Here is a 24,661-nt window from a genome sequence, read left to right on the forward strand (position 1 = left end):
TAGCCCTGGGAAAAGTCGAACCTGGAGTGCAATTTCCCTCTATCAAGCTCTGGAATCAACGGGATATGATGCTTGTCACATGTACATAAGCTTGTGAAGTGTTGCGCCCTATCACTACGTATACAAGTCATGCTGCTCTTTGAGCCTGTGAGAGAGGATCATCCCTAGGGATAGGAGGAAGTATAGACACACAATTCCAGGAATCATATACATTAACCGGTCATCATCAAAATGAGATTCTAGGGTCACAAGATATGCCATGAAGATTATCTGTGACTAGGTGTGTACAGACTCTCCACCGAACACCGTTCTTTGTCATCCCCTGGTGTCGATCCCTGAGAAGCCCAATGCCCCATAGATCTGCTTTAGGTCCATGTGCTGCACTGTGAGTGATGTTCAACTGTGAGAGCTGCTGAACGCAGACGCCTAATATCAGCTGTGTAGCACGTCGTGCGACACAAAAGGGACCTGGTTTGTTTAGTTCCCGCTGTTAGTGTGCATGGACCATCGGCCTTCGGCTGCTGCGCCGTCCTTCCGGACAACGCTGACATCAGGTCCCTGGGCTGCCCTTTTCCCTAGTCACATCCTCCGTCTCACTCCCATGCATCCCGAGAGACCTGGGATGTCTGTCGTTATGTCCATATAGACAGCCCGGTCTGGTCTTTGTTCTGATCCCACATATTCCTACTTTCTTTTATCCTATATTTTATCTTTCTAGACTCTTATACCAGTGTATCAGTCCTATCGCTCGTTGATACGCGTACGCACTTCGTCTATCCTCAACTTCTGTCCACCACCAACTGGCCCTCAACGCATTGCTCCGCGTCACCACACGATCCCTCTGCTCCTACAACATATGGCCATGTCTCGGCGTTAAAAATCACATGTTGAGTATTTAGCACACAGATCCGGTACGAATGAGATCGTGGAAGACCGACTCTAGGGGTATGTCAATCTTGCTTTGCACACATTCCATCCACCTTCCATTTCCACTCTTGCCTCTGTTCCCCGCTTTCAAATCTACCGGTTCCCCGGATTCCAGAAGCACAGAGAGACGGAAAATTGGAGCTTCTGTGGCCGATCTGGAAGCGTACAGAGTGTCTCCTTCCGCCCTTCTTTGTGTCATTCTCTTCGCGGTTCCACGACCGTTGGTTGCCATTTTCCCACGTTCGCTTTGTCTCTTTTATTATTCCCGAAAGTCGATTATTCACAATGGCCCGCTTTGGGCGGGCCAAGAAGCTGCTGAGAGTAGGCAAGACGGTTACTGACTCGGACATACTCGTGTCCCCCGCTGCAGACGTGCCCCGTGTGAATCTACCCCATGTAGAAACCCGCTTGAATATGCACCAGTACAACGGCCTATTCGAAGTATCCAGTCCCGAGCGACAGAATGGATCCACAAACGAGCCTTCAGGTGAGTGTTGGCCTCTGTTTTGATTAGCCGGGCCGGTTGCACACCAAGACGCTTACACTCTACTTTGTTTTCTACCTGTAGATGCCAGAACTCTTTCGTCCCCAGCTCAAATCAATGGCGAGTCCCCTCACGAGTGGTCCTCCGCCGTCGGACACGCAGCGACCGGCAAGTCGGGCCGTGTCATACACAACCTGCAGGAGGATATCGCACGCTTGACGCGGGAGTGTAGTTTGTATCGCTCACGCGCGGAGGAAACACAGCGCAGCAACGAAGCCCTTAAGATCCAGTTGCAGAACTTGACGGATCGTCTTCGAAATGCGGAACTATCGAACGAAACGAATCTCATATCAATCGCGCGGAAGGACAGGAAGATCGAGGAATTACGGGCTGAGATCCAAGGAGAGAAAGATAGACGGCAGCACGCCGAGGGGGAGACACGCAAAATTCACCAACTTATGGCGGAATCTAAGGATGATTTTAACCGCAAGTGTGCGGAGCTTCAGGATATCACAAACCATAGTCGGACCCAGTATGATGCGTTGGCGCAAGCTACGCTCAGAGAAAAGGCCGACTTTCAGAAAAAGCTCAACACTCTTCGTGATGAATTTGACGCCCTGCGACGTCAAAGTGACGAGAAGGACATTCAATTGGAGCGGCTGGACGCCATAATGGCTCAGAAAAACCGTGAGATTGAGACCGGAAGGGAGCGTATTGATAAGCTCTTTGAGGAATATGAGGCATATAAGAAGGCGCAGGATGATGCGGTCAGAGAGCTAATCGAGCAAGGGCATCGGAATGATACTATCATCGATCAGGCCCTTGCTTCGCTCAAGGAGACCGAAGGAAGGATGAAGTGGGCCATCCAGGTTAAAAATGAGGTCAATGACGCTAAATGAAGAGGTGGACGATACTGGCGCCCCCCGGACGATGCCAGGCCTCTATCATTCGCTGACTAGCGATTCGAACCTCAGGGACGATGTTGACGGTAATATAATCACTGTCGAACTTTCCTCTTATGATATTATTATGGCTTTTTGGTAGGACATCGTTGCTGGACACCGCGCATCGACTTTTTCCTTCGTCGATCGGTGGATCCTAGACCTGGACCAGTTTAGAGCCTTTTGAACAGAAAAGGAAAAAAAGACTGAAAGGACACGATAAAACTCGCTATCCATTGAGCGGATGCGATCAACTCTTCCGAAAACAAGATAACTGTGACCGCGAAGTATGCGCTCCTCACTTTTCGTCTACTTCCACATTTCCGATACCCTTATATGGCGAAATGTTTCTATCTTGCACGAATACCGGAAGATACCATTTGCAGCACAGTGAAACGAGTACTGCATTGCATTTATAATGCCGAAGGCATCCCAACTATGGCGAAAACCTAAATGTTTGCTTGAATTCATGTGGGCGTACTTTATTCAGAGGACTGTGTATAGATGGGCGGCGTATGCGATGTTTCGTCCCTTTCCCGGATCGGTACCGTTGGAATTCCGACTATGCGATTTAAATATTCGAGGCGCTGGTTCTGTATTTTCTTTACGTGCTGACTCGTTGCTTTAGTTTAACTGGTGGAATCCACGCGGGTTCGTGTTACCTTCGTTGTGGCAGCAATGTCGATAACCAGCAAACAAAAGTGTATACATAAGCGAACATAATGCAATGCATGAGATGAATATCTTAGTTTCAGTGTGGATATAGGATTCCCAGGATAGCTGTATTTAATTTCATCCGTGGAAAATATAAGTTTGACATGAAGAAACGTGAGTTCCCAGAAGACGGGGCTGGACCTCGAAAGCCAAACAGCGATTCCTGCAACGACAAGAGCCTCGAAGAAAACGCCTGTTTGCTAGCAGTCGTATCTGAAACCTTGTCAAGCAAGCCTCATCCATATGTTCCCGGAGTTTCTGCTCTGTGATTTCCATCGGACTACCCCAATCTCCGCCAGTACTATTGTCAGGTCCCCCATGCACCGAGCGCAGGCCACCAGATCGATCGAATTGTATCCCATCTCAACAAAGGAAGTAACTGTCTAAAGTTGTGCATTCCCTATGCCGTAAAGATGATGCGCTGGTCCGCGTACTGTTGGTTGTCGCTCGGCGGCTGACGACTAAGCAGATGTGACTGCTGAAATTGTGAATCCAACAGATATTAACCACTTCACCATCTGCAATCAGCCGTCACCCTTTGTCTGTTGTATCAAAGGGCTGAGAAACCCCACCTCTCGGGCTGATTTTTCTGTTAGATCATATTCACATCTTCTGAGATTTCACTTTCTTTTCTCCCTCCTGGGTCTTGTGGTGCATTGGAGGTCTATCTGTCACGTCATTGTCCTATTTCCGTCTGTATTTGTCTACCTGCGTCTGTACTCGTTTTTCTCGGGGCTTGTTGCCACACTCGTCTTATGAGAGACAGGTCTGAAGGCAAACTTCTTTTGTGTTCTCTAAATTGTCTTTCTCTACCTCCCACGTTGCTTGCGAAGATCGGGCTTCTTATCTTACAGCCAAGGAGGTAGAGCGTTCTATTCTACATGTGCTCCTTTGCAAGTTCTTCCTTCTCTTATCTCTGAGACACCTTGATCCTTGGTCTGCACTTTAGCAAACTCCCTTGCAGACTTCTCTCGTAGGACTGGCTTTTCGGTGTCCTCGACAGCGATCGCACTAATCCCAAGGCTTCGACCCGGCCCAGGATAGCTGCCCTTCCGCATCTCGCTGCCTGCCTCTTTGGCCACCCTCATCAGATCGCATCCCCGTTTCGACTTTAAACGATTTTAGGAGGGTAGCTATGGCAGCCAAGCCGAGGCTGACGGTTGCGTCAACCTGGGCGTTTGAGGAAGTGGGGGTAGGTGGTGTCGTTCCAGAAGAAGATGAATGCTAGGGACGAGTGGGGGCTAACGTGACTTCTAGGTGCAAGAGATCTGCCACCATTTCAAGTACGTCTGAGAATCAATGGCTTTTTTTGTTTTTGGTTTTAACTAATCTGCTTCACAGATCAGAATCTTCTCGTGTCGATTGTGAATATCACTCTGGAGATGATGTTAGTTGTCGGAGTGTCCCCGTCTTCAGGTTGTGTTACCTTCAACTGACAACAACAATCTTTAGGTCTTCGTCATCAAGGGTGGAAACGTCGAAGAGTCGATCACAAAATTTGGACAACTCGTGACGGACTTTATAGAAGATCAGAGGAATAAAGACTTGCTTGAGGCATGTAGATGCCGTCTCGCGTTGTGCTCTACTTTAGGAACAGCCTACTGATGCAAACTATAATAGATTCCTCGGATTCGTCGACTGGAGGTCTCCAGTACCGTTGATGCTGAAGGAGTAGACAGCGGTGAAGCTACTCCTGAAAAGAAGCAGCGGGAGCAACTGGTCTTGCTGGACGATAGCTCGGATGAAGAAACGCCAACTTCTTCAAACGACCAGTGCACCAAGTATTGGCTTTCCCCCAATGGCGGCCTCGGGTGCTTTGCGGGCACCTTTCACGACGTCCTTTCTGAGATTGCGACTCTCACCGGCACTCAAATTTCTATCGAAGACGATGTGAAGGGAATTCAAGTCTCTGGGAGCAACGCAACAGATGTTGACGATGCATTGGAGAAGTTAACACAGATTGAGAAGCCACTCGTGAGTTTTCTCGTCTTCTGTTCTTATATAGGATCCGTCATGATACTAATAAGTCGTAGTCGCTCGTGGCATGTCCCCAAGTCACGAACATCATCCAGGCCTCAGAGGAGAATCTTGTCCGTTTCCGTATTGAGAACTATAGTAGCCTGAACCCTGTCGCACTGCCTCGCATCCTCACAGATCCAAACTTAAGCACAAATTTCAGACTCTGCCAGATGTATGTCACCGTGCTTGAACAGTTTGATCCTGACACCGAGGTATTCACAACCCCGGTAAACATCGAGAACCCCCCTCGCGCCACCAAAGAGCCTGGAAGGTCACGCATTTGGACGGATTTCAAATTCCAGGAAATAGGGACAGCAGAGGACTATGCTGCCCTCCTCGAAGGCGACATTGACAAGGTTACTACCGCCAAATCAGTATCGCATCAGTCTGAGATGGGACGTCATGATGCAATTTCCGAAGTCGCTTCGGACTTCACTGCGGCAGACCATCCGTATCTTACAAGAGAAAAGGCCGAGCAAGTTGATCAGTGGGTTACTGAGGGAGTCAGGAAAGGTGCAGTCGGTGTTCAGGCGGAGCCGAATGATGAGCACCCACCTGAACCAGTCAAGGAGACACCTGTTCCTGTTCCTGTTTCAGTTGTAGAAACTAAAAAGGTCCCGGGAGTCAAAATACGAAAACCGGTTGCAGTGTCACAGCCCCTGGCGACAGCATCTGTTCAACCTCCTCATCTATCGAGCCCTGTCAATGCCAAAGATACTTTTGATCCGCCGGCTGACGACCATAGATCTACGGTAGTGTCTTGCGACACGAATGCGACAAAAATAGCGACGCCTTTGGAGCCTGAAGTTGGGCAGTTGATTGATACCGAACAGCCTACGATCAGCAATCCTCGAGATGTCTCTTGGACTCCGACGCGGCCAAAGACACCAGAGAATCAGGTGATTCCTGCTTCTAATTCAATGTTTCCGTCGAATTTCGACTCCACGAGATATGGGCTAAACAAGACTCCAAAGCAAACCCAAAGGCCCCAGAGAAACGTCCCGGTAGTCAGAAATGGAGACAGGTCCCGTTCTAACACCTTCAATACCAGAAAGGGGCAAGGTCACCTAATTGACGTGTTCAGTCCACCAAAAAAGGTGGTACCTACTTCATATACGAAGCACACCTTATCTTTCAGTCAGCCAGCCTTGATACCCCATGCCGCGAATGATAGCCTGGACTCCAAGTCTGCAGCAGCTATGCCTGATATTGCAGAGATCATGGACGAGAAGACATCCCCATCTGATTCTCGGACTGTCCGTTCCAGCACTAACAGTCGTGCGGGCGGCTTCGAGTCTGCCACTTTTGAAGAAGAAAAGATGGCTGAGTGCGAGGAACGTTTGTCCGTTCTCAAGCAAGAGTTCATCCAACACGAATATGTTGCGTGCGAGGATGATAAATACTCAACCTTTTCTGCCGCTTCAAGGCCACGCTCGATGGCGCATCATTACCTACGCAATGAGAAGCTAGCTGAACTGGAGGGATATGAGAAGAAGAAGAAGGAAGAGAAGCAGACGATGGACGAAGTGGTGACTAGGAAATTCTACCGCACTCCCAGCCATAAAGCGGGTAAGCAAAATGCAAAGACGGCCAAGAAGGCTGAGATGAAGGCAAAGAGACAGGCTACCCTGGAAGATGCCTGGGGAAAGATGTCTGTAAAGCCGTCTAAAAAGCCGTCTAAAAAGCCACCGACTGAACCTGAAGCCAAGCCAGCTGCTCCCGAACTTAGAGGAAAGCAAACGTTGAGCCTGATAACTCCTGAACAGAAGGCGAAAGGTGCTCGAAAAAAAGAAGCTGATCTGAAGATGCAAGAGAGCATAAAGCGTCTCTTGGAGGCCCTTGAACCTGTTTTAGATGCCGCTCAATATTTTCCAGGCGCATTAACCTTGGAGATGCAGATTGGTCTAATCTTAACGCCGCTCCTGCCAAAAACCTACAAGGGGGGCTCGATCCCTCTCAGCGAATGGAATAAGATATTCCAGCCGAGGAACAGTCTCTCCACCCCTAGTACTCAGTTCATCAAGAGACTTACTTCGTCTGGCGCGGACATCGATTACATTGTGGATCTGAAATCATCCAAAAGCACTGGGAAACGCCGCCTCTTCGAACAAGAATACGCAGACTACGGTGTTGTCTATGAATATCATTGCCGAACCAAGAATGATAAGCAGATCGTCATGGTCATTGATGAGACTGGGAACGTTACGGTGAGGAAGTTGACGCCGGTCCTTGGGGCAGTAAACCTCCACTTCCCAAAGCAGACTTGGGACGCAAGCGTGGTAGTCACCGGTGTGATTGAGCAAGTTCGCGGCTCCGACAAGGAGCTCGACAGTGCGATTCAACACATCATGAACAACCTTTGGATCCCTCCTGACAAGTCTCTGATAAGGATCTTCACAAGAATTCCCAAAGACAGCATTCTCCAAGTAGAAAAAGTGTTTATGAAACGTTGGACCCGCCATCGCTACATTCGACCGGACAACACTTCTAATGTTCCTGAGACCGCTGACAATACGAAGCTCAATCCAGTTACTCCAAAGAAGCAGATGACTCGCGCTGAAGAAAGTAGTGATGCAGGTGAAACGGACAACGATCGACAGGACATATTCCTCAAGATCACAGAGGTCCAAGAGCTATTCACCGGTACCGCGGCTTCTGACCCAAGCGCTCTGCGTGCTCGTTGCCTCCATCCAGATGAGATGGCGAAGAAAGGACGCCTCTGGTACGAGGTATCCGTTGTCAGTCCAGCAATCGAGGACGTCCTTCATTCGAACGTGAGCCTCGAACTTGGCGAACGCACGGAGGACTGGTGCAGCTCCGACCTCATGGGCAATGAAGCCAACCTCGTCACTCCCAACCATCCAAACACCACTACCAACCATGACAACAATAACGACAACAACGATGTCAAAGACTCAACCATCAGTCCCGTCGCCGCTGCAATCGGAAAGGCAGGAATCGGCGAGATGTTCCGCCTCCTGACTACTGTCGTCGAAAAGATTGACGGCATTGGCTTCTGGAACTCTGGACCGGGCGTAGAGGCCGCGATGAACGCCATGACGGTCGATGCTCTGGCTGCTGCGGCGGCGGCGGCAGGTGCTGCTCCCACCGTTGGTCAAATAACCGGCCCATCCACCGCCGTGGTCCCGTACGAGCAGAAGGGCAAGAACTTTGAGGAGATCCAGAGCGTCAAGGACATGGACAGTGCGAGTGTACGGGGCAGGATGATACTTCTGGATCCGACGCTCAATCCGGAGTTCTGGTGATAACTTTCTAGAGGATCATGCCATCCTGGCTTAAACTTCTGTTCCTTTGTTGATTCGTACGGACCTGCTGTATACTGTGGCAACCTGCTTTCCGACAGTTCGAAAGATCATTCGTCTTCCTTTCCCAATGGATTTCAATGAAGAGCCTGACGCCTTACTGGGATGGATACTACTTGAGAATATTACCGGTCTAGTCTTCTCATATCTACAACAGGAACTTCTCTCGCTCCAATACACAGAAGTTGGCAAGTCCTGCTTAATTAGTTTTCCTTCTTTCCTTTTTTCCCACCTTATGCTTCTCATTTTGTTTGTTTGCTACATACCTAGTTAGGTACATCTTTACAGATGGGCCGGACTTTATTCCTCTCCAACTTTACTTAATTCCCTGTGGGCCCTGGTGGCCTAGGCAGGCAGGTTTCTTTTCTCTTCTTTTTTCTCCTCTTCTCTTCAAGTTGTTAAAGTCATTATGAAAATTGCTATTCTTATTACTTTCTTTTCTTCATGAATCCATGTATGCAACGAGTCAAGTTGACTTTATTTCGGGAAGACGCTAGCCATCTCATTCTCATCCATTCATGCTCATACATACCTACCCTATTTAGAGAGCTTAATAAACATTACAATGACAAGTATTTCTAGTTTCAAAGATTTACAGATCGATTCGTATTATATCCATGCCACCGTAACGTATGTAGATAGCTCAACTGTTGGAGGCGGAGTAGCATTCGGCAATCAATAGGGCCTGTAAGATATTACAGTATAGTCCGTAAAACGTAAAAAAGTTCAGATAGGTGATGATCTATCGATAAGATAATCTCAGGCTGCTCCCTTCCGTTTTTTTGTGAAACTGAATCGTTAGAAATAGAATCACTACCATTTTTTTGAAAATGAAAAATGTCCAGTCAAGTCATCATCTATGTGGCATATACCCGACATCACATCGCACATATCCATCCCCAAGTCAAAACACAATAAAAAAACGCCTAAATAACCTACCTACATAAGACAAAATACAATAAAAACTAGACCACTCATCTAATTCTTATCTTTATCTCGCCCCTAATCCTCATCATCGCCCTCATCCCCCACCCCTCTCAACCACGCGCCCCTCGCGTCGACAGCGGCCTTGCGCACATCACGCTTTGGATCATCCAGGATTGTCCGCAGCGAGCGCAGGACAAGATTCTTCACGGGTAGCAGCGGAGAAAGCTTTCCAGCCTTGGCGACGGGCGGGGCGTTGGCGTCCGAGGGGGCGCGGGCCAGCAGGAAGAGGCATTTCAGGGCTTGGGCACGGAGACGGGGGGTGTTTGTTGTCCCTGGAACTGGAGCAGGTTGCTCCGGTTTCGTGGGTTTACCAGGAGGGATGTAAGTGGCGGTCTTTAAGAGTCTCGTGACGAGGCTCTGGACGTGACCTGTTTCGTCAATCACGCTGACGCCGTTTTCGTGGATGATGACGGAGAGGGTTTCGAGGGTGGCGGCTTTGACGGCTTGAGAGCCTGCGTCTTCGAGGTCTAGACTTTGAAGGAGGAGGGGGAGAAGGGTTGGGAGTTCTGGCATCACGAGGGATGGAGAGATTGTGGAGAGAATGCCAGAGAGTGCTGTTAGGTACGCTGGCTTGATGTGTTTTGGGGCGCCAGAGTCGGGGCCCGCGGTGTTGAGCTCGCGTATCTTGCTGGAGATGAGTGGTACGACTGTCGTGAAGACGCGCTGTTTGGACAGCAGTCGGATGTTCGCGCCATTGTTGGTGGACAGAACATCATCGGCGCTGAGAAGGATGGCGAAGCCGCGAGCGGAAAGCCCGCTGGTTACTTGGTCGGAGGAAGAGAGAAGAGACAAGAGAGAGGTAAGTATCTCGGTCGTTTTCGGCGCCAGTCGAAGAATGAGGGCTTTTGAGACCCAGAAGATAGTCCTTATAGATTCGGGACTAAGCTTCTTGTCCTGGACATCAGGAGGCAAAATGGAGTCAAGAATTTCGGATGCGAGGGGAAGTTGAGGCGTTGGAAGGAACTTGTTGACCAGGAGAGCAAGCTGTCGAAGCAGTGCAAGTTGAATAGATTGGTCGCGTTCAGCCAGAGAAAGCTGAACAAGCTCATCAAGCAGAGGTGACATGTCTGGATTCGTATATGGTAGCTTCAAAGAGTCCTTCGGAAGTCCTGCGAGAAGATACGTCGACAAGATCATCGTACGGCGCTGGTCCTCACTTGTGGACACCGCGAAAGGAACCGGAACGAAGTTCCCAGTCGTGGAAAATAGCGTGTAGACATTCTCTGCAACTTCATCCTGCTTGTCTCTAGGAAGCGCACGGACAATGAGGTTGGAAAGTCTTCCCAGAGTATCTAGGACACTCGCGTCGTTTAGTATCCTGTTTTTAGCCTTCCCCGAAGCTGACTCTGCTGCCTTACGGCAAAGACCCACGACAATCTTCTCATAGTAAGACTGCAGACTCTGATCTTGCTTCACGTCCCTCCGGTCCATCACGTAAATGATTGTCAAGAGAATTGCTCGCGGGTACGCTGGAGAACCAGGTTCGTCTTTGAGCAGCAAAATATCAAGCTTGCTCAGTAGTCTGCGAACCAACGTCTCGAATATGTCTTTCTCGACGCTGATCTGTGCAAGGGTCTCGAGAGTATTCAGGTATTCGGGTTTTTCCTCGTCACCGTAGTCTGGGAGGGTAGCAACAAACGCGGGGAACGTTATATCCATGATCAACCGTGGCTTGTACTTCGATATTTCTGCCAGTGCCTTGATCGCTTCCTTCTTCAAGTCATCACTGCCCACCGATTCCTCTTTCAGGATGATCTCATCGAGATACTGCACAAATAGCCCTATCTCGTTGTCCTGGAAGAATTTGCGCAGCATGGACAAACGCAGCAACCCTCCCAGTGCTTTCATGCGGAATGAGATTTCTTCCTTCGCGGTACCCATCAATGCTTGACTCAGAACCTCAGAAAATTGATCTTGGAAGGCAAGAAGTGGATTCTCAAGAGGGACCTCGGCGTCTCGCGTGCCCCAGGTCCCAAATACTTCAATGGCAGAGTCGAACAGCGTCACAAACGTCTCCAAAAGAGCCCTCTGTTTGGCAATACCATCGGCCTCCTGATAGATGGTAAATAGAGGTGCGACGACAGCTTGAACGACGAGAATAAAAGCTACCGCTGATGCCGCTGAAACAGACCTCAGAATCTGTCTGGCAGGGCTCGCCTGCTTCTGTTGTGGTTCCCGCAGTTGCTCATTGCACTCCTTGGTAATTGGTCTCAAGAACTGAGCAAGAGGCAGGTCCTGAGAGAGATTGGTTACCCCTTCCGAAAGGCGCTTCGCAATCTCTCTCAGAACCTGAAGCGACAGTTCCGAGAGAAACTCTTCCTGAGCATTGAGGATTTCAAACTTGAGCGCATCCCAAATGATGATAGAGTATCTTGACACAGTGTTCGGGTCATATGACTTTACACACGCAGACAATGCGTTAAGAGCATCTCTCTGAAATTTCGTTAGAAACGAACGCAGAGACATGAGTGTGAAATAGAACGTACCTTAACATTGGGGGACGTGGAGTCAAGTTTATCCAACAAAGCTGGGAATGCGTGTGGAGCGAAATATTTTGTAGAGGATATGCAATCCTGCAGACGTCCCTTCAAGTCTTGTGCTGTAATTCCGTAAGGGTCGTTTGGCGGAGGTCTAAAAGTGATCGGGAAGTAGTTATACACCGAGTCGAAGAGAAGCTTTGGCAGTCAGTTTAAAGGCTCACGCCTCTGGGAATCCAATCAGACAATACCTCAGCATGGTTTGATATATCCCATTCCACCATGACTACTCTCAGGATTGAGAAGACGAGCATAAGGTTGCGAGGATCCTTCTCTCCAGTCATCAGATCCACTATGCCAACGAGCGATTCGTCACCCATGTCATGCAACGCTGCGCATGTTAGCTCTCTCTGGTGCGATTCGATCAATCACAATGCGCAAATAACACACCTTTTCTGTGGTTGGACATGAGTTCATTTAGCAAGTGATAGACCTGGTATCTCTGAGACTGCGGTCGGGCTTGTAGTTCCTGGAAATGTTCGAAAATACTAGACGTTGTTAGCTTCTTTCCCTTGTCAACTTAGAGCACTCCAACTCTAGAATTCAATTAACAGAAAAGGCCGACATGATGCAACATATATCGCATTGAAATCGATCCAGATGCACTTACGCCCTCGCCGTCTCCTGCGCCATGTCCCTGGTAAACCTGTCCAGCTTCTGGAGCGTCTCCAGACCGGTGACAGCACCTCCATCTTCAATACGGTCGCAAAAGAACGTTGTCAGAACCTGGATCTGCTGTCTCGTGAGGTATTTCGGCGGCAGCGCTTTTATGACCGCGGTGAGGTACGAGACGGCCTTTCCCCGTATAATTGGATTCTCATCGTTGATATATTCTCCCAAGGACTGCACCACTTCGATCAAGGTCGTCTGTCTGTTCTCAACCTCTTTTTTAAGAAATAGATAGATTAGCGACTGGTCAGTAACAAAGCAAGCAAGCAAGCGCCCTTCTTTTTCTTTTTCCCCGCATTGGATTGGAAATGAAGGAACATTAACTTAAGGTAACTTACCTTGGGCAGTTTTCTCGGCAATTCGAATGGCTTCCTGCCTGTCATGATCGACGACCAGCAAGAAGGTCTGCAGGGCTGACATCTTGCCTGACCGAGAGAGGGCGCGTTTATCTACTTGTGAGGGACATAGAGGAAAGCAGTCCCACTCGCCGCGCGCGCTTGAACATGACGCTTTTTGTGGCCGATCTGGGTCTGCTTATCGATAACGATCACGTGAAAGCTGATTGGTCTGTTCTTGTTCTGTCTGGGAACTCCGCGTCACGTGGCAGGCTGGGCCATCTTGCGTCATGATCGATGTGTTCAGCGGTGTATGGACATACCAGGAGAGACCTACGGAGAATATCATCCCTATGCTTACACAGGGCGTATCTTTAGAACACAATGCAGAATCATATCCTAACATATATTACTTTTCTGACTCTATTCATATCCACAGTATCGGCTATCAACGGCATCCAGCCGCGCTCCTTCATCGGCCGAAGACGCCTCCCCCTTCCGGTTCTAAACGCTCCTCACCCACAGCACGGAGCGCTCCTTCAACGAGATAATAACAACAACATCCTGAATTTGCAGCAGAACGTCCTGCAAGACCCACTGCAGGACCCCCTCACCATCATGGGCGGTACCCAGTCCAGCAACGACGGCGGCTCAACCTCCAACCTCGTCATCTCCGATATCCTCTCCAAGACCCGCAGCGTCCACATCTTCGCCTCTCTGACGCGCGATGTTGAGTCCGTCTCGACCCGCCTCAACGACCAGGCCCAGAACACCACCGTCCTCGCGCCCCTGAACAGCGCGATGCAGTCCCTGCCGCGGAAACCGTGGGAGGACCCCGAGGACTACGAGCAGTTCGGGGAGGTGAATGCGTACAAGGGGCGGGAAGGCGAGGATCGGGCGAAGAAGAATCTGAGACGGTTCGTTGAGGCGCATGTGGTGCCAGTGAGTCCGTGGAAGGAAGGGGAGGAGGTTGAGACCCTGGGTGGAGTAAAGTTGAGCTGGACCAAGGATGGGGACAAGATCATTGTGAGTTGTATCCAGCCTATTGATCCGTTTCACATGACGCATATATACTGACACCGATTTCTCTGCAGATCCAACCGGGCAACGTTGAAGTAGAGAAGGTCGTTTCGCAGGTCTCGAACGGCGAGGTCTGGGCCCTGAAAGGAGTGATCAACTACAAGTAAACTCACGACTTATGAACTTGGAGTCTATGGATCGTGCGGCGTTTGGATTGTTAAGCATGTCATCCCTCTTAGTATATCCAATCCGATCGGGCCTTTTAAGGGTATATGTGTTTGGAACTCCATTGCATCACTAGTCATGGTTTAGCGCGATAGATGTTTATTCATTTTGACAAATACATAGCTAACATATCGTTTTCATCAATAAATATACAGATTGATTATATGCCTAGAACTACTTCAAAGCCAAACCTTGTTATCATCCGACGATCTAGCTTATTGAACTACGCATCTCCTACAATCCCCCAGCCTACCATTAGCCAACTTCCCCAACGGCATCTTTTACTCAAGGTTATGGAGTATTCTCTCCTCAATTCCATCAAGGATACAGAAGTGCTCCATGACCTCAAGATTCTCCGCCTCATTCTGATACAACTTATCAGGGTCTTGGCCTGGCTGGAAAGGGTTGGCAGCCGCAGGATTCATCGTAGCCATCTGGGCGGCCATCTGGTTGGCAGCTAAAGCAACCAGTTAGTATTTCTCACTTGAAAAAGACAGGAAATAAACCATTGCTCACCATTGTCACTGCCAAGGATGAACCCAAAGATCGACTGAAGACCGAACAGGTTCAAGAAGTACCACGAAAGACTCGAAACCCACCTCACGTCGAGGTCACGGGTCATAACACCGGATTGAAGCATCGACTTGAAGCGGATCGTAAGTGGGAATGGCAGTTTCACTATTTCAATGTCAGCTCTGGAGCAACATTATTACTTGGAGCATCGCTCCTACTGTACCACGCAAAACAGAGGGGAAAGGGAAAACATACAAATAACAAACCCCGAAAAGAACGCATTAATCCAGCTCATAATCAACGTCTGCGGGATCATCATCATCATATTCCCCTTCATCATGCCCATCATGGCCTCCATGCCCGCCGGATCCGTCATGGGGTTCGCCGGAGGCTGGCCGCGGCTGGCCGGGTCCTTGAGGAACGCGCCGCTCTGGTACGCGGAGACGAGGTAGTTCTTGCGCATCTCGAAGGCGGGACGGGTCAGGACTGCGCAGGCGTTGTTGCGCAGGTTCACGCCGCGGAGGAGGCCGAGGCGTTCGCGGGACTCGGCGAGCGTCTGGGGAGGCTTGGGAGGAGTGTTCATCAGGACCGTGGCATAGTGGCGGAGGATGCCAGTCAGGATCTGTGTTAAGAAGTTAGATTTAGGGGTCAAGAGAGAATTATAGAGATTCGAGAAACATACCATGACAACAGTAATTGGAAACAGGATCCAGTAGCTATCGCATTACATGTGAGCTTCACATCCCTCCACAGGCCGGACATCAAAAGGGCATTAGGTACTCACAATAGAGCCGGGTCCCGAAGGATCGTCTGCTCTACCCCCTGCACAGCCATTGTGGCCAGTTATCGTGCTCGTCGTCGAGGTTTTAGGGGGAGAGAGCACTTGCTGTAGGAAGTCGGTTCGGACTCGAAGTCGAGTCGATCTGGAGTTGTTGCGCTTAGCGTCAGATACGGGTACGGAGATGTGACACGCCGCTTTAGCTGCGGAGTGGACAGCTCGCCGCAACTCCGCGTTGGGTTCTCTCCCCTTGGGAGGGCTGTCAACACAAAACGTAGAACGCCGGGATCTGCGATCTATTTGTTTTAGGAATTATTCTGTGTCCTAAATTTCAAGCTCTCTTGAACCTCCTCAATGGCGTCAACAGAGGCACCGAAGGTGCCCGTTTACTCCGTGAACGGTTCGTGCTTACAACTCCTCTATTGCAACGTTGACATCTCCAGTGATAGCTTTATGCTGAGCTCCTCTTACTTCACCAGACTTATAAAGTGGACATACACTAATCCTCGTTTAATAGACCTGAAGAGCACCACCGACGATGCCCTGACCCCATACCTGACGACCCTACCGGAACCCTACAGATTCACCCAAAACAATACCAATTCCAACGTCCGCCTTGTCCTGGGCTACACCGCCGTCGCGATTGCAGGCGCCACGTTTTACGTTGACCGGAAGCTAGGATGGGAAGCGACACGAGCGCCATGGGTCCTGGCCGCAGTGATCTCGTACTTCGTGCTCAACTCCATCTTAACGATCTGGATATGGGCAGTTGAAGCTGGGGAGGTGTTCCGGGGGACGAGGAAGTCTGGGGAGACGGTACGTCTACGTTCTTTCTTTTTGCTGTGAGTATTGAGGAAGGCAGAGAGCTGATCATTCGAGGCTCCAAACAGATCGTAATCCGCTCCTCCACGAAGAAACACTCTTCGCTCTACAAGCTGAACATCAAATACACCTCCCCCACGAACAAAGTCCTCCAGGAGAAGGAGATCGAGACCTCCTTTGCGACCTGGTTTTCCGCGGACGGTGTCTTCCACCCGGAACCTCTGCGGCGCTGGCTTTCGAGTGAGATCGAGGTCCTGGGGCTTGCCGCGAAGGAGACGGCGAAGAGGACGGGAGGTTCGTCGAGCCATGTAGGCGTACAGTAGATTGAAGACAAAAATGGTAGCAGGGGAGGGAAAGAGAGGAAATAGTGAAACGAGCAATAATTGCTTCTTGTCAGGAAGTTTGAGTTAAAACGAAACGAGGAATATTTCAAATTGCTTCTTATCTGCATTAAATTAAGGCTCATCTGAATGCTTGCTTGCAATGATTTATAGCGATACGATACTTTGATTGGGGAAAATTTACTTGAATTCAAAAATATCAGATTGTTCCAAAAGTAGAAACACACTGTAATCTAACAAAGATAAAAAAAGATCATCAATCATAAATCTCGTCGCGTGTTAAACGCTGAACACCCTTCTCTGTATACATATACAAAATTCCCTCCCAACTCTATAGGCCTTTTTTGCTTCCTTCCTTGCTCTAACATGGACTGTTGAACAATATATCCGCATTTTCGATGTTTCGTCGAATGTCACGGAATTTATTTGTTTAAGCACCAGACTCGAGAGTGCCAGGCTTCTCCACAGCCGCGGCAGGCTTGACGTCATCCACTCTTCTGTTTTGGACGAGTCTCTGTAATACGAGTTAGATGTGGAACGGTTTTTGCAAGGAGGATGAAAGGATTCACTCACCAGTAGGTTTCTCATGAGAACAGCGATAGTGACTTTTCCAATGGCGGGAACATAGATAGAAGCCTTCTCCTTGACTTCGGGGCCAAAGTTCTGGATCTCATGTCAGCGATTTGTAAAATAGGATATCCTAGATAAGACGGCGTCTATATTACCTTCTCACTGGAGAAGTTGACACAAACAGCTCCCTGTCTCAGAAGGCTCGTGTCGAACTTGAAGTCTTCTCCAGGAACACCAGTGATAACGACGTCGCACAGGGGTGCCGCGTCCTTCAGCGTCCATCCCTCCATATCCAGAACCTCGTGTCTGCGCTTCTTGATCCCCTCCCCGCGGGTGAACTTCTGCACGCCCGTGACGTCCACACTGTAGACGCAGGCGCCGTCGTTCGCCAGCAGCGCCGCAAGGGGTCTACCAACGACCTCGGAGCGGTTGACGACGCAAATGGTGTGTCCGAACAGTCTGTTCCCGTACGGCAGGATGGTGTTGTAGATCTGGAGGTATTCGAGGATCTTGATGACGGCGAGCGGAGTGCAGGGTAGGATCGACTTCTGGCGCTGAGTCTCGGGGTCCAGGAAGCGAATGTTCTGGTACATATTGAAGATGTAGCGGTGGCTGAGACCTTCTACATCCTTGGAGACGTCCACGATCTGCTGCAGGTACTGGTCCTGTCTGTTGTGGAAGATCGGGTAGTATACGATGATGCCGTCGACGTCGGGGTCGGCATTGGCAGCTAGGATGGCCTCTTCGATGTTCTCGCGCTCGACCTCACGAAGGCTGTAACGGAATCCACTGTAGAGAAAAACATAGATGTTAACACTAGATTCAATACCAAGTATGATCAAGAGTTTTGCGAAAATGCGCAAACCGCTGAGTCACAGGGAAACGCTGCTCGAAGATGCGAATCGGATACATTGTATAAAGAGAACAGCAACGGAATGCGCATAAACTCAGGCAACTTGACTCACTTTTCATGACAAGTCTTCTCTGTCCACTGCGCGTACATTCGCGCCGCAGGATCATTGTTCGCCAGGAAGCCCACGAGGTGAGGACCCTTCTCGAGCGCCTTCAGACCCTCGCGGACCTCTCCCAGCAGGCGGTCGGCGACGTTGCGCGCCAGCACCACCTTGCAGGATGCCGGTCCTGCCTCTGTACTTGCAGCCATTAGCGCAACAGCTGGATCTATTTAAAAAGAGAGAGTGGAGGAATTGGGTAGATGTTTTGCAAAGCGCGGGGTGAAGTGTGGAGGGGCTTGGATAAAATTTTGGTATCGGGATATCTCTCGCCTATCGATAACGAGGGCCGTTAGGCCGATGTATGTATGGAACAGTTAGACAGCCGTTAAATGCCTCAAACTGACCTCTTGTGGGATTCCAGCCTTTTTACGTTATATGATTTCTAGCATGTTTTATTTGAAGTGATCTTTGAAATTTCAAATGTCGATCTGAAACTTATGCCTAGTGCTTGAGCTACCAAGCTTCCTCCAGGTGCTTCTATACCTCCGGTATATATACCACCAATAGGCATTATTTTCCACATGGGTCTATAACACATACTCCTTGACAGAGTTCACATACTGACATCTTCGGAGACGACATATGATCCTTGAATACATTGATATCATTTTCTCCTGGATACCAAAAGAGATCGTAGAATACATAAGTTACGTCCTCTAGTTGTTGAATGTACTAGAAAGCAGACCGACAACACGGCACTTAAAATGTCATGACGTAACAAAGGAAATGCATTGCGACTCTAGGTGTTCATATAAATATCACAAGACATTCGGAAACGCGAAAATGCCTTCCACATTTCCTAACGTAAACCCCATCGACCTATGCCCATCCCTTAATCTGCGGCTGGATATAGATGTACAGGATCTTTTTTTGCACATTTTCCACTCCTTGCCTTCTCCCTGTGGCTACAGAGGGTCGAACTTCAGGAACGAGAAGATTACGGTCATCCCGAGACCAACAATCCCAATGACAGTATTTTGACAAAAGGAAAATACTGGTCTCAAATTGTACAAGCTATCTTGTCTATACACATAGCGTCAGGAAAAAACAGAACATGGTGGACTAATCACCTGGTTGTCTTTTGCTCACCTATGCGCTGAAGCTCTTGTTGAAGGCAGCAATAACGTCCTTGAGCTTCTGCTCCAGCTCCTTGCTGATCTGGCCCTCCTTGTCGATGGCCTCGAGGATGTCACCGTGGTTGGTCTTCAGGTGGGCCTTGAAGTCATCCTCCCACTGCAGGATCTTGTTGACGGGGATGCTGTCAAGGTAACCGTTGACACCAGCGAAGATCAGAGGAACCATCTCGTTGACGGCCATGGGCTGGTACTGCTTCTGCTTCAGAAGCTCGGTCAGACGCTCACCACGGGCAAGGGTCTGCTTGGTGGCGGCATCAAGGTCGGAACCGAACTGAGCGAAGGCAGCGACCTCACGGTACTGGGCCAAGAAGAGCTTCAGGGAACCAGCGACCTGCTTCATGGCCTTGGTCTGGGCAGCGGAACCGACACGGGACACGGAGAGACCGACGTTAATAGCAGGGCGGACACCCTTGTAGAACAGTTCGGCCTCCAGGAAAATCTGACCGTCGGTAATGGAGATGACGTTGGTAGGAATGTAGGCGGACACATCACCACCCTGGGTCTCGATGATGGGCAGGGCAGTAAGGGAACCACCACCGTGCTGGTCGTTCATCTTGGCAGCACGCTCAAGGAGACGGGAGTGGAGGTAGAAAACGCTGGGACAGTTAGTAAGGACTCTGGGGAAGATACAGTGGATTTCACATACTCTCCGGGGTAAGCCTCACGGCCTGGGGGACGACGCAGCAGCAGAGACATCTGACGGTAGGCAACAGCCTGCTTGGACAGGTCATCGTAGATGATGACGGCGTGCTTGCCGTTGTCACGGAACCACTCGCCCATGGCACAGCCAGTGAAGGGAGCAATGTACTGCAGAGGAGCAGCCTCAGAAGCAGTGGCAGCAACGACGATGGAGTACTTCATGGCGTCGTTCTCCTCAAGGGTCTTGACGAGCTGAGCGACGGTGGAACGCTTCTGACCCACAGCAACGTACACACAGTACAGCTTCTTGGTCTCGTCGTTGGTGTTGTTCCAACGCTTCTGGTTAAGCATGGCGTCAAGGGCGACGGCAGTCTTTCCGGTCTGACGGTCACCAATGATCAACTCACGCTGGCCACGGCCGATGGGCACCATGGAGTCGACACACTTCAGACCAGTCTGGACGGGCTGGTTGACGGAGCGACGGGGCAGGATACCCGGGGCCTTGACCTGGGCACGGCGTCTCTCAGAGGTGTTGATGGGGCCCTTTCCATCGATGGGGTTTCCAAGAGCGTCAACGACACGGCCAAGCATCTCAGGACCAACAGGAACGTCGACCTTGATATCCAGTTAGTCGAACGGACATCCCACTCTCTGCATAATTCAATACATACGATCTGGCCAGTACGCTTGACAGTCTCACCCTCCTTGACAAGACGGTCAGAACCGAAAAGCACGACACCGACCTGGCCGGCTTCCAGGTTCATGCACATGCCCTTGACGCCAGAGGCGAACCTGAGCTAAATTAGTGCTTGTTTAACGCGGGGTATATCGGAATATTCAAGACATACTCGACCAGCTCCTCAGCCTGGACATTGGTCATACCGTGGACACGGGCGATACCGTCACTGTGTACCGATTTGTCAGTAAGACATTTTCAATCTTTCGTTGTGATGTCAAATCGATGCGCATGCGATGATTTTCGATGACTTTGTTCGGGGGAGCGGAACGGTCGTACCCAACGGAAAGGACACGGCCGGTCTCAGCAAGGCCAGCCTCCTCCTGAACACCGCGGATTCTCTGCTCAAGGATCGAGGAGACCTCAGTGGGCGAGGCCTTGGCCTCGGCGGCATATGAACGGATCTGCTTGGAGGCAGAGGCCAGAGGGCCGGGGACAGCCGCGCGGACCTGTAGACGAGGCAAATTTTGTTAACGGCTGAATACTGGGCCTGGGGCGCGTCACGACAGTCGCAGAGGGTATCTTGGGTCCTCAATTGCGCCCAGATCACCAATTGAAGGATGATCCGGGATCGGGTCGTCTCTGATGCGATGAGGTGAACCGTGCTGGATGGGGGATGTGCTCACCGAGGCGATTCTGCCAGTGGCAGAGACGGCGGTCACGGCGCGGCCAGACTGCCGCAGAGCGTTCCTGAACATTGTGACAGAGGTTCAGAGGGGTAGAGAGTGGTTTCTCTGACGGAGAGGAGAGAATTGGGGTGAGGTTGGAGGGAGGGAAAGGATTGTGGATGAATGGAAGGAGAGCTTTGTCGTCGGGGGAGGAGGATTCTGAGGGCGAGGCTAAGCCTAGTTTGCCGAAAGCCCCAGCAGCCCGTCCGAATCGGCCCTTAGTGCGGCCGCTGCCCACCGTCTGTCCTGCGCACCCTGCACGGGGATACCTACAAGGCAAAGTGCGGGCAGTTGTTCCTGTAGCCCGGTCTGTGCCTCTATATATTTTGCTTTTATTCCTACGTCTGTTCTGTTTATCCCTTGGCAAGGGCTGGTGCCATGATTCCCGCTGCTCGGTTAGGACACCTGTCCATCCCGTCCCCCAGCGCTGCTTTTCGGATCTGCGGCTGTACTAGTTCGCTCAGGTGACTTTCGTCACAGCAACCACATAACGAAGCCGCTGCTCCAGTTTCGTTTCCTGTGCAGTATGCGCTGTTCAAAGATCTGAGCCTGGGGTAGTGGCCATGGACTTCCATGACGTGTATCAGGTCTTAAGCCCAATCTGCCTGAAAGTAATACCGGAATAAAAAATAGGCATAGTTACAGGATGGCAGGTGCGGGGTGTGAAATTAGATTAGTCATCATACAAAAGTACAGTGTGCTGGAAGACGCAGCATTATTTTCCAGCCATAAAGGAAAGTTACAAAAGAAAGACTGAGCGGATATTTCGATCCCAGAGGTATTCAGGAACCTCTCCCGGCCATTTATCATACAGAATATCCCTCATCGTCCAGCCGAGGTTCGAGGTACTAGGTTCCCTGCTCATGCCATTCTCGTCATCGCATATTCCCAGGGCATGCGGCTAGACGTGTATCATTTCCTTAGGCGCGCTTCAATCTCATCCAAATCCTCAATGCAGTCTCTGCTCATGTTCCGCCATTGGCCTTGCCGTTAGTAGCCGGCTTCGCAGAGCCGTTCTTCTGCTTCCTGAACTTGGCAATCTCCTCCTCCACAGCCTTGTCGAGTCTTGACTTCAACTCCGGGCGGTATCCCAGAGAGAACAGGATCTCCATCCAGACGAAGAGCGGCGCAAGCAGAAACGCCTGGATCAGATTGTCCAGCAGCGCCGGAGCCCTGCCTTCGAACTTGCCATGGCCGACGAACTGCGCCAGCCAAGACACGACATGAATACCAGCTGCCCAGTATGATACAGTCGGTCCGTATGTGCTTGTCAGATAGTTCACATACGCCGTGGCGGCAATGAGGAGCGGCGCGAGAATCCCTCCAGCAACAGGCTCCAACAGGATATACACTGTCGAATAGATAAAGGCGACTATCGTCCCTACGTTAAGAGGGAGATACTTGTGCTGAAGGGCATCGGGCAGGGTAAAGAAGGTCGGGCTGTTGGTAGCCTATATTTGGCTGGTCAGCGCTGTGCAATCCATTACAGACTAAGAGTTCTGGCTTACCAGGAGAATAAAGGAAATCAGTAGTATGGGGACACACGTGATATGAATAGCGACATTAACCTGGTGGGCTATTTAGCGATGCCCTTTAAATAGACCATCAAACAAAGGCTGTGGCTTGATGGCAGTCATGGTTAGCTTACAGGATTATGGTGGTAAGCGCCGTACTGTGCCCGAGTAAGCGTCTGCCCAGAGACTACTAAAGCTTGAAAAGAAGACCTACAAAAAGAAGCTGCCTCTCGAGGTTGAGAGCCATGGCGTCTTGGTGTCTTGTTATACGAGGGCTGTACTGCTGAAGGAGCGATAAAGCGGTAATGCACGATCGCAGAGAGGCTTACGACGACAAGGAGGTAAATATTAGTACGGAGAGGTGGAGAAGGAGAATCCGGGGGAGCCGGCGCTTGCCCAGCAGCGTACGCTATACGACCTGGTTCAGACACACCAGGTTACGTCGGATGCCATGTGAAGTAAACCTGTACGGCATACAAGCCGAGGAAAGTCGAATCGTATTGCGAACGGGGGCAACGGCCGTTGACGGTCATGTGACATGTTCGTTGCGGCCTAGCTACAGTAGACGGTCAAGCTGCTGAACAGAAGGTTCCGCAAAGGTCAGTGAGACCACAACGCTCATCTCTCTCCAGTCGCGTGTTACAGAGGCGGGTGCGCTTCCTGTTGAGGGCAGTCTCTCTTTCTGCGCGTTTTTTGCCATCTCCCTCTGTCAGAGCGAACTTCGGAGTCCTTCGTTTGCGGGTCTCCCAGCATTATGGCAAACTGACGAACCTGTCGAGCTTCAGAACGACAGCGCAGCTTTCCCTCTAATATAGACGACTCGCGATCACTGGTATCTGTGTTTTATCCACCGTTTACTCTTCGAGCGCGCCGTTTCTTTCTCGAGCCTAACTTCAAACGGGTCGCCTTCCGACGCAGCTCACGTCTCGCATAACCAGTCTACGCTTCAAACTATCGCGACATAAAGCGCAGTTTTTCTTACAAGACTCTTGTGGATCATCAGTTTATTTGAATAATATTTTCCGCCGTTTTCTGGTTCTCTTGAGATCGAAACCGACCATGTTTTTCCTCAAAGAAGAGACAAAGGTCGTCTCCCTACACCCGTCCTACTTCGGGCCGAACGTGAAGGAATACCTTGTGAATAGGCTCAACGAGGAGGAGGAAGGGAGATGTACCGGTGACCACTTCGTGATCTGCGTTATGGATATGGTGGACATCGGTGAAGGGCGAGTGATTCCGGGAAGTGGACATGCAGAGTACACCATAAAGTATCGAGCGATCATCTGGAAACCATTTAGAGGAGAGACGGTATGCCGTTTGACGGTTTCGCCCCCTGTTTTGTGCAGATTCTAAGATGGGCAGGTGGACGCCATCGTGACATCCGTCAAGCCTACGGGTATATTTACTCTCGCGGGCCCATTGTCTGTCTTCATTGCGCGGAAAGTAGGTACCACAGGATGAGTGTCTCGAGTTGCTTGCCTGCTAACGGCTGCAAGAACATCCCTTCGGATATCAAATGGGAACCGAACACGGTGCCTCCTCAATACACGGATCATGGTGACCAGGTCATTGAAAAAGGGACCAGCCTCCGTCTTAAGATCCTTGGTGTGAAGCCCGATGTGGCCGCCATCAATGCAATTGGCACAATCAAAGAAGATTTCCTAGGGTCAGTGCTTGCCCTCGTGCGGATATTGAACTGCTATTCTTGCCAAGGTGCTGACACTTCGCGACAACCACAGAACACTGTAGA

General features: G+C 50.3%; 13 protein-coding genes across 13 annotated transcripts; 8 read left to right on the forward strand and 5 right to left on the reverse strand.

The window, feature by feature from the left end:
* Positions 1–917: 917 nt before the first annotated feature.
* Positions 918–2,310, forward strand: VTN00DRAFT_5365 (uncharacterized protein; the record flags this gene model as incomplete). Its single annotated transcript, XM_069431888.1, has 3 exons — positions 918–945; positions 1,298–1,414; positions 1,496–2,310. The coding sequence occupies 3 exons, from the start codon at positions 918–920 to the stop codon at positions 2,308–2,310; spliced, it is 960 nt and encodes a 319-aa protein (XP_069287802.1).
* Positions 2,311–2,341: 31 nt separating this feature from the next.
* VTN00DRAFT_5366 (uncharacterized protein) lies at positions 2,342–2,805 on the forward strand (the record flags this gene model as incomplete). The annotated part of the gene is made up of 2 exons (XM_069431889.1): positions 2,342–2,399; positions 2,594–2,805. 2 exons carry the CDS (start codon positions 2,342–2,344, stop codon positions 2,803–2,805), a joined length of 270 nt encoding a protein of 89 aa, XP_069287803.1.
* Positions 2,806–4,201: 1,396 nt separating this feature from the next.
* On the forward strand, positions 4,202–8,351 carry VTN00DRAFT_5367 (uncharacterized protein; the record flags this gene model as incomplete). The annotated part of the gene is made up of 6 exons (XM_069431890.1): positions 4,202–4,258; positions 4,324–4,349; positions 4,408–4,453; positions 4,519–4,620; positions 4,687–5,040; positions 5,100–8,351. 6 exons carry the CDS (start codon positions 4,202–4,204, stop codon positions 8,349–8,351), a joined length of 3,837 nt encoding a protein of 1,278 aa, XP_069287804.1.
* Positions 8,352–9,410: 1,059 nt separating this feature from the next.
* VTN00DRAFT_5368 (uncharacterized protein) lies at positions 9,411–13,021 on the reverse strand (the record flags this gene model as incomplete). The annotated part of the gene is made up of 6 exons (XM_069431891.1): positions 9,411–11,828; positions 11,882–12,070; positions 12,124–12,263; positions 12,323–12,420; positions 12,543–12,816; positions 12,940–13,021. The coding sequence occupies 6 exons, from the start codon at positions 13,019–13,021 to the stop codon at positions 9,411–9,413; spliced, it is 3,201 nt and encodes a 1,066-aa protein (XP_069287805.1).
* Positions 13,022–13,320: 299 nt separating this feature from the next.
* Positions 13,321–14,123, forward strand: VTN00DRAFT_5369 (uncharacterized protein; the record flags this gene model as incomplete). Its single annotated transcript, XM_069431892.1, has 2 exons — positions 13,321–13,962; positions 14,031–14,123. 2 exons carry the CDS (start codon positions 13,321–13,323, stop codon positions 14,121–14,123), a joined length of 735 nt encoding a protein of 244 aa, XP_069287806.1.
* Positions 14,124–14,462: 339 nt separating this feature from the next.
* VTN00DRAFT_5370 (uncharacterized protein) lies at positions 14,463–15,528 on the reverse strand (the record flags this gene model as incomplete). Its single annotated transcript, XM_069431894.1, has 5 exons — positions 14,463–14,638; positions 14,698–14,859; positions 14,950–15,316; positions 15,377–15,410; positions 15,479–15,528. The coding sequence occupies 5 exons, from the start codon at positions 15,526–15,528 to the stop codon at positions 14,463–14,465; spliced, it is 789 nt and encodes a 262-aa protein (XP_069287807.1).
* Positions 15,529–15,826: 298 nt separating this feature from the next.
* VTN00DRAFT_5371 (uncharacterized protein) lies at positions 15,827–16,617 on the forward strand (the record flags this gene model as incomplete). Its single annotated transcript, XM_069431895.1, has 3 exons — positions 15,827–15,872; positions 15,990–16,288; positions 16,363–16,617. 3 exons carry the CDS (start codon positions 15,827–15,829, stop codon positions 16,615–16,617), a joined length of 600 nt encoding a protein of 199 aa, XP_069287808.1.
* Positions 16,618–17,065: 448 nt separating this feature from the next.
* VTN00DRAFT_5372 (uncharacterized protein) lies at positions 17,066–18,367 on the reverse strand (the record flags this gene model as incomplete). The annotated part of the gene is made up of 4 exons (XM_069431896.1): positions 17,066–17,149; positions 17,209–17,298; positions 17,361–17,994; positions 18,171–18,367. 4 exons carry the CDS (start codon positions 18,365–18,367, stop codon positions 17,066–17,068), a joined length of 1,005 nt encoding a protein of 334 aa, XP_069287809.1.
* Positions 18,368–18,944: 577 nt separating this feature from the next.
* Positions 18,945–19,199, forward strand: VTN00DRAFT_5373 (uncharacterized protein; the record flags this gene model as incomplete). The annotated part of the gene is made up of 1 exon (XM_069431897.1): positions 18,945–19,199. One exon carries the CDS (start codon positions 18,945–18,947, stop codon positions 19,197–19,199), a length of 255 nt encoding a protein of 84 aa, XP_069287810.1.
* Positions 19,200–19,307: 108 nt separating this feature from the next.
* On the reverse strand, positions 19,308–21,427 carry VTN00DRAFT_5374 (uncharacterized protein; the record flags this gene model as incomplete). Its single annotated transcript, XM_069431898.1, has 6 exons — positions 19,308–19,950; positions 20,001–20,608; positions 20,665–20,785; positions 20,842–20,898; positions 21,009–21,178; positions 21,356–21,427. 6 exons carry the CDS (start codon positions 21,425–21,427, stop codon positions 19,308–19,310), a joined length of 1,671 nt encoding a protein of 556 aa, XP_069287811.1.
* Positions 21,428–22,043: 616 nt separating this feature from the next.
* VTN00DRAFT_5375 (uncharacterized protein) lies at positions 22,044–22,302 on the forward strand (the record flags this gene model as incomplete). Its single annotated transcript, XM_069431899.1, has 2 exons — positions 22,044–22,050; positions 22,094–22,302. The coding sequence occupies 2 exons, from the start codon at positions 22,044–22,046 to the stop codon at positions 22,300–22,302; spliced, it is 216 nt and encodes a 71-aa protein (XP_069287812.1).
* A 60-nt stretch (positions 22,303–22,362) lies between these two features.
* VTN00DRAFT_5376 (uncharacterized protein) lies at positions 22,363–23,158 on the reverse strand (the record flags this gene model as incomplete). Its single annotated transcript, XM_069431900.1, has 4 exons — positions 22,363–22,848; positions 22,906–22,965; positions 23,046–23,069; positions 23,126–23,158. 4 exons carry the CDS (start codon positions 23,156–23,158, stop codon positions 22,363–22,365), a joined length of 603 nt encoding a protein of 200 aa, XP_069287813.1.
* Positions 23,159–23,970: 812 nt separating this feature from the next.
* Positions 23,971–24,660, forward strand: VTN00DRAFT_5377 (uncharacterized protein; the record flags this gene model as incomplete). Its single annotated transcript, XM_069431901.1, has 4 exons — positions 23,971–24,219; positions 24,274–24,354; positions 24,408–24,577; positions 24,651–24,660. The coding sequence occupies 4 exons, from the start codon at positions 23,971–23,973 to the stop codon at positions 24,658–24,660; spliced, it is 510 nt and encodes a 169-aa protein (XP_069287814.1).
* Position 24,661: the final 1 nt, after the last annotated feature.

The sequence above is a fragment of the Thermoascus crustaceus genome (genome assembly GCF_041956765.1).
Source record: "Thermoascus crustaceus strain CBS 181.67 unplaced genomic scaffold VTN00scaffold_3, whole genome shotgun sequence".
NCBI lineage: Eukaryota > Fungi > Ascomycota > Eurotiomycetes > Eurotiales > Thermoascaceae > Thermoascus > Thermoascus crustaceus.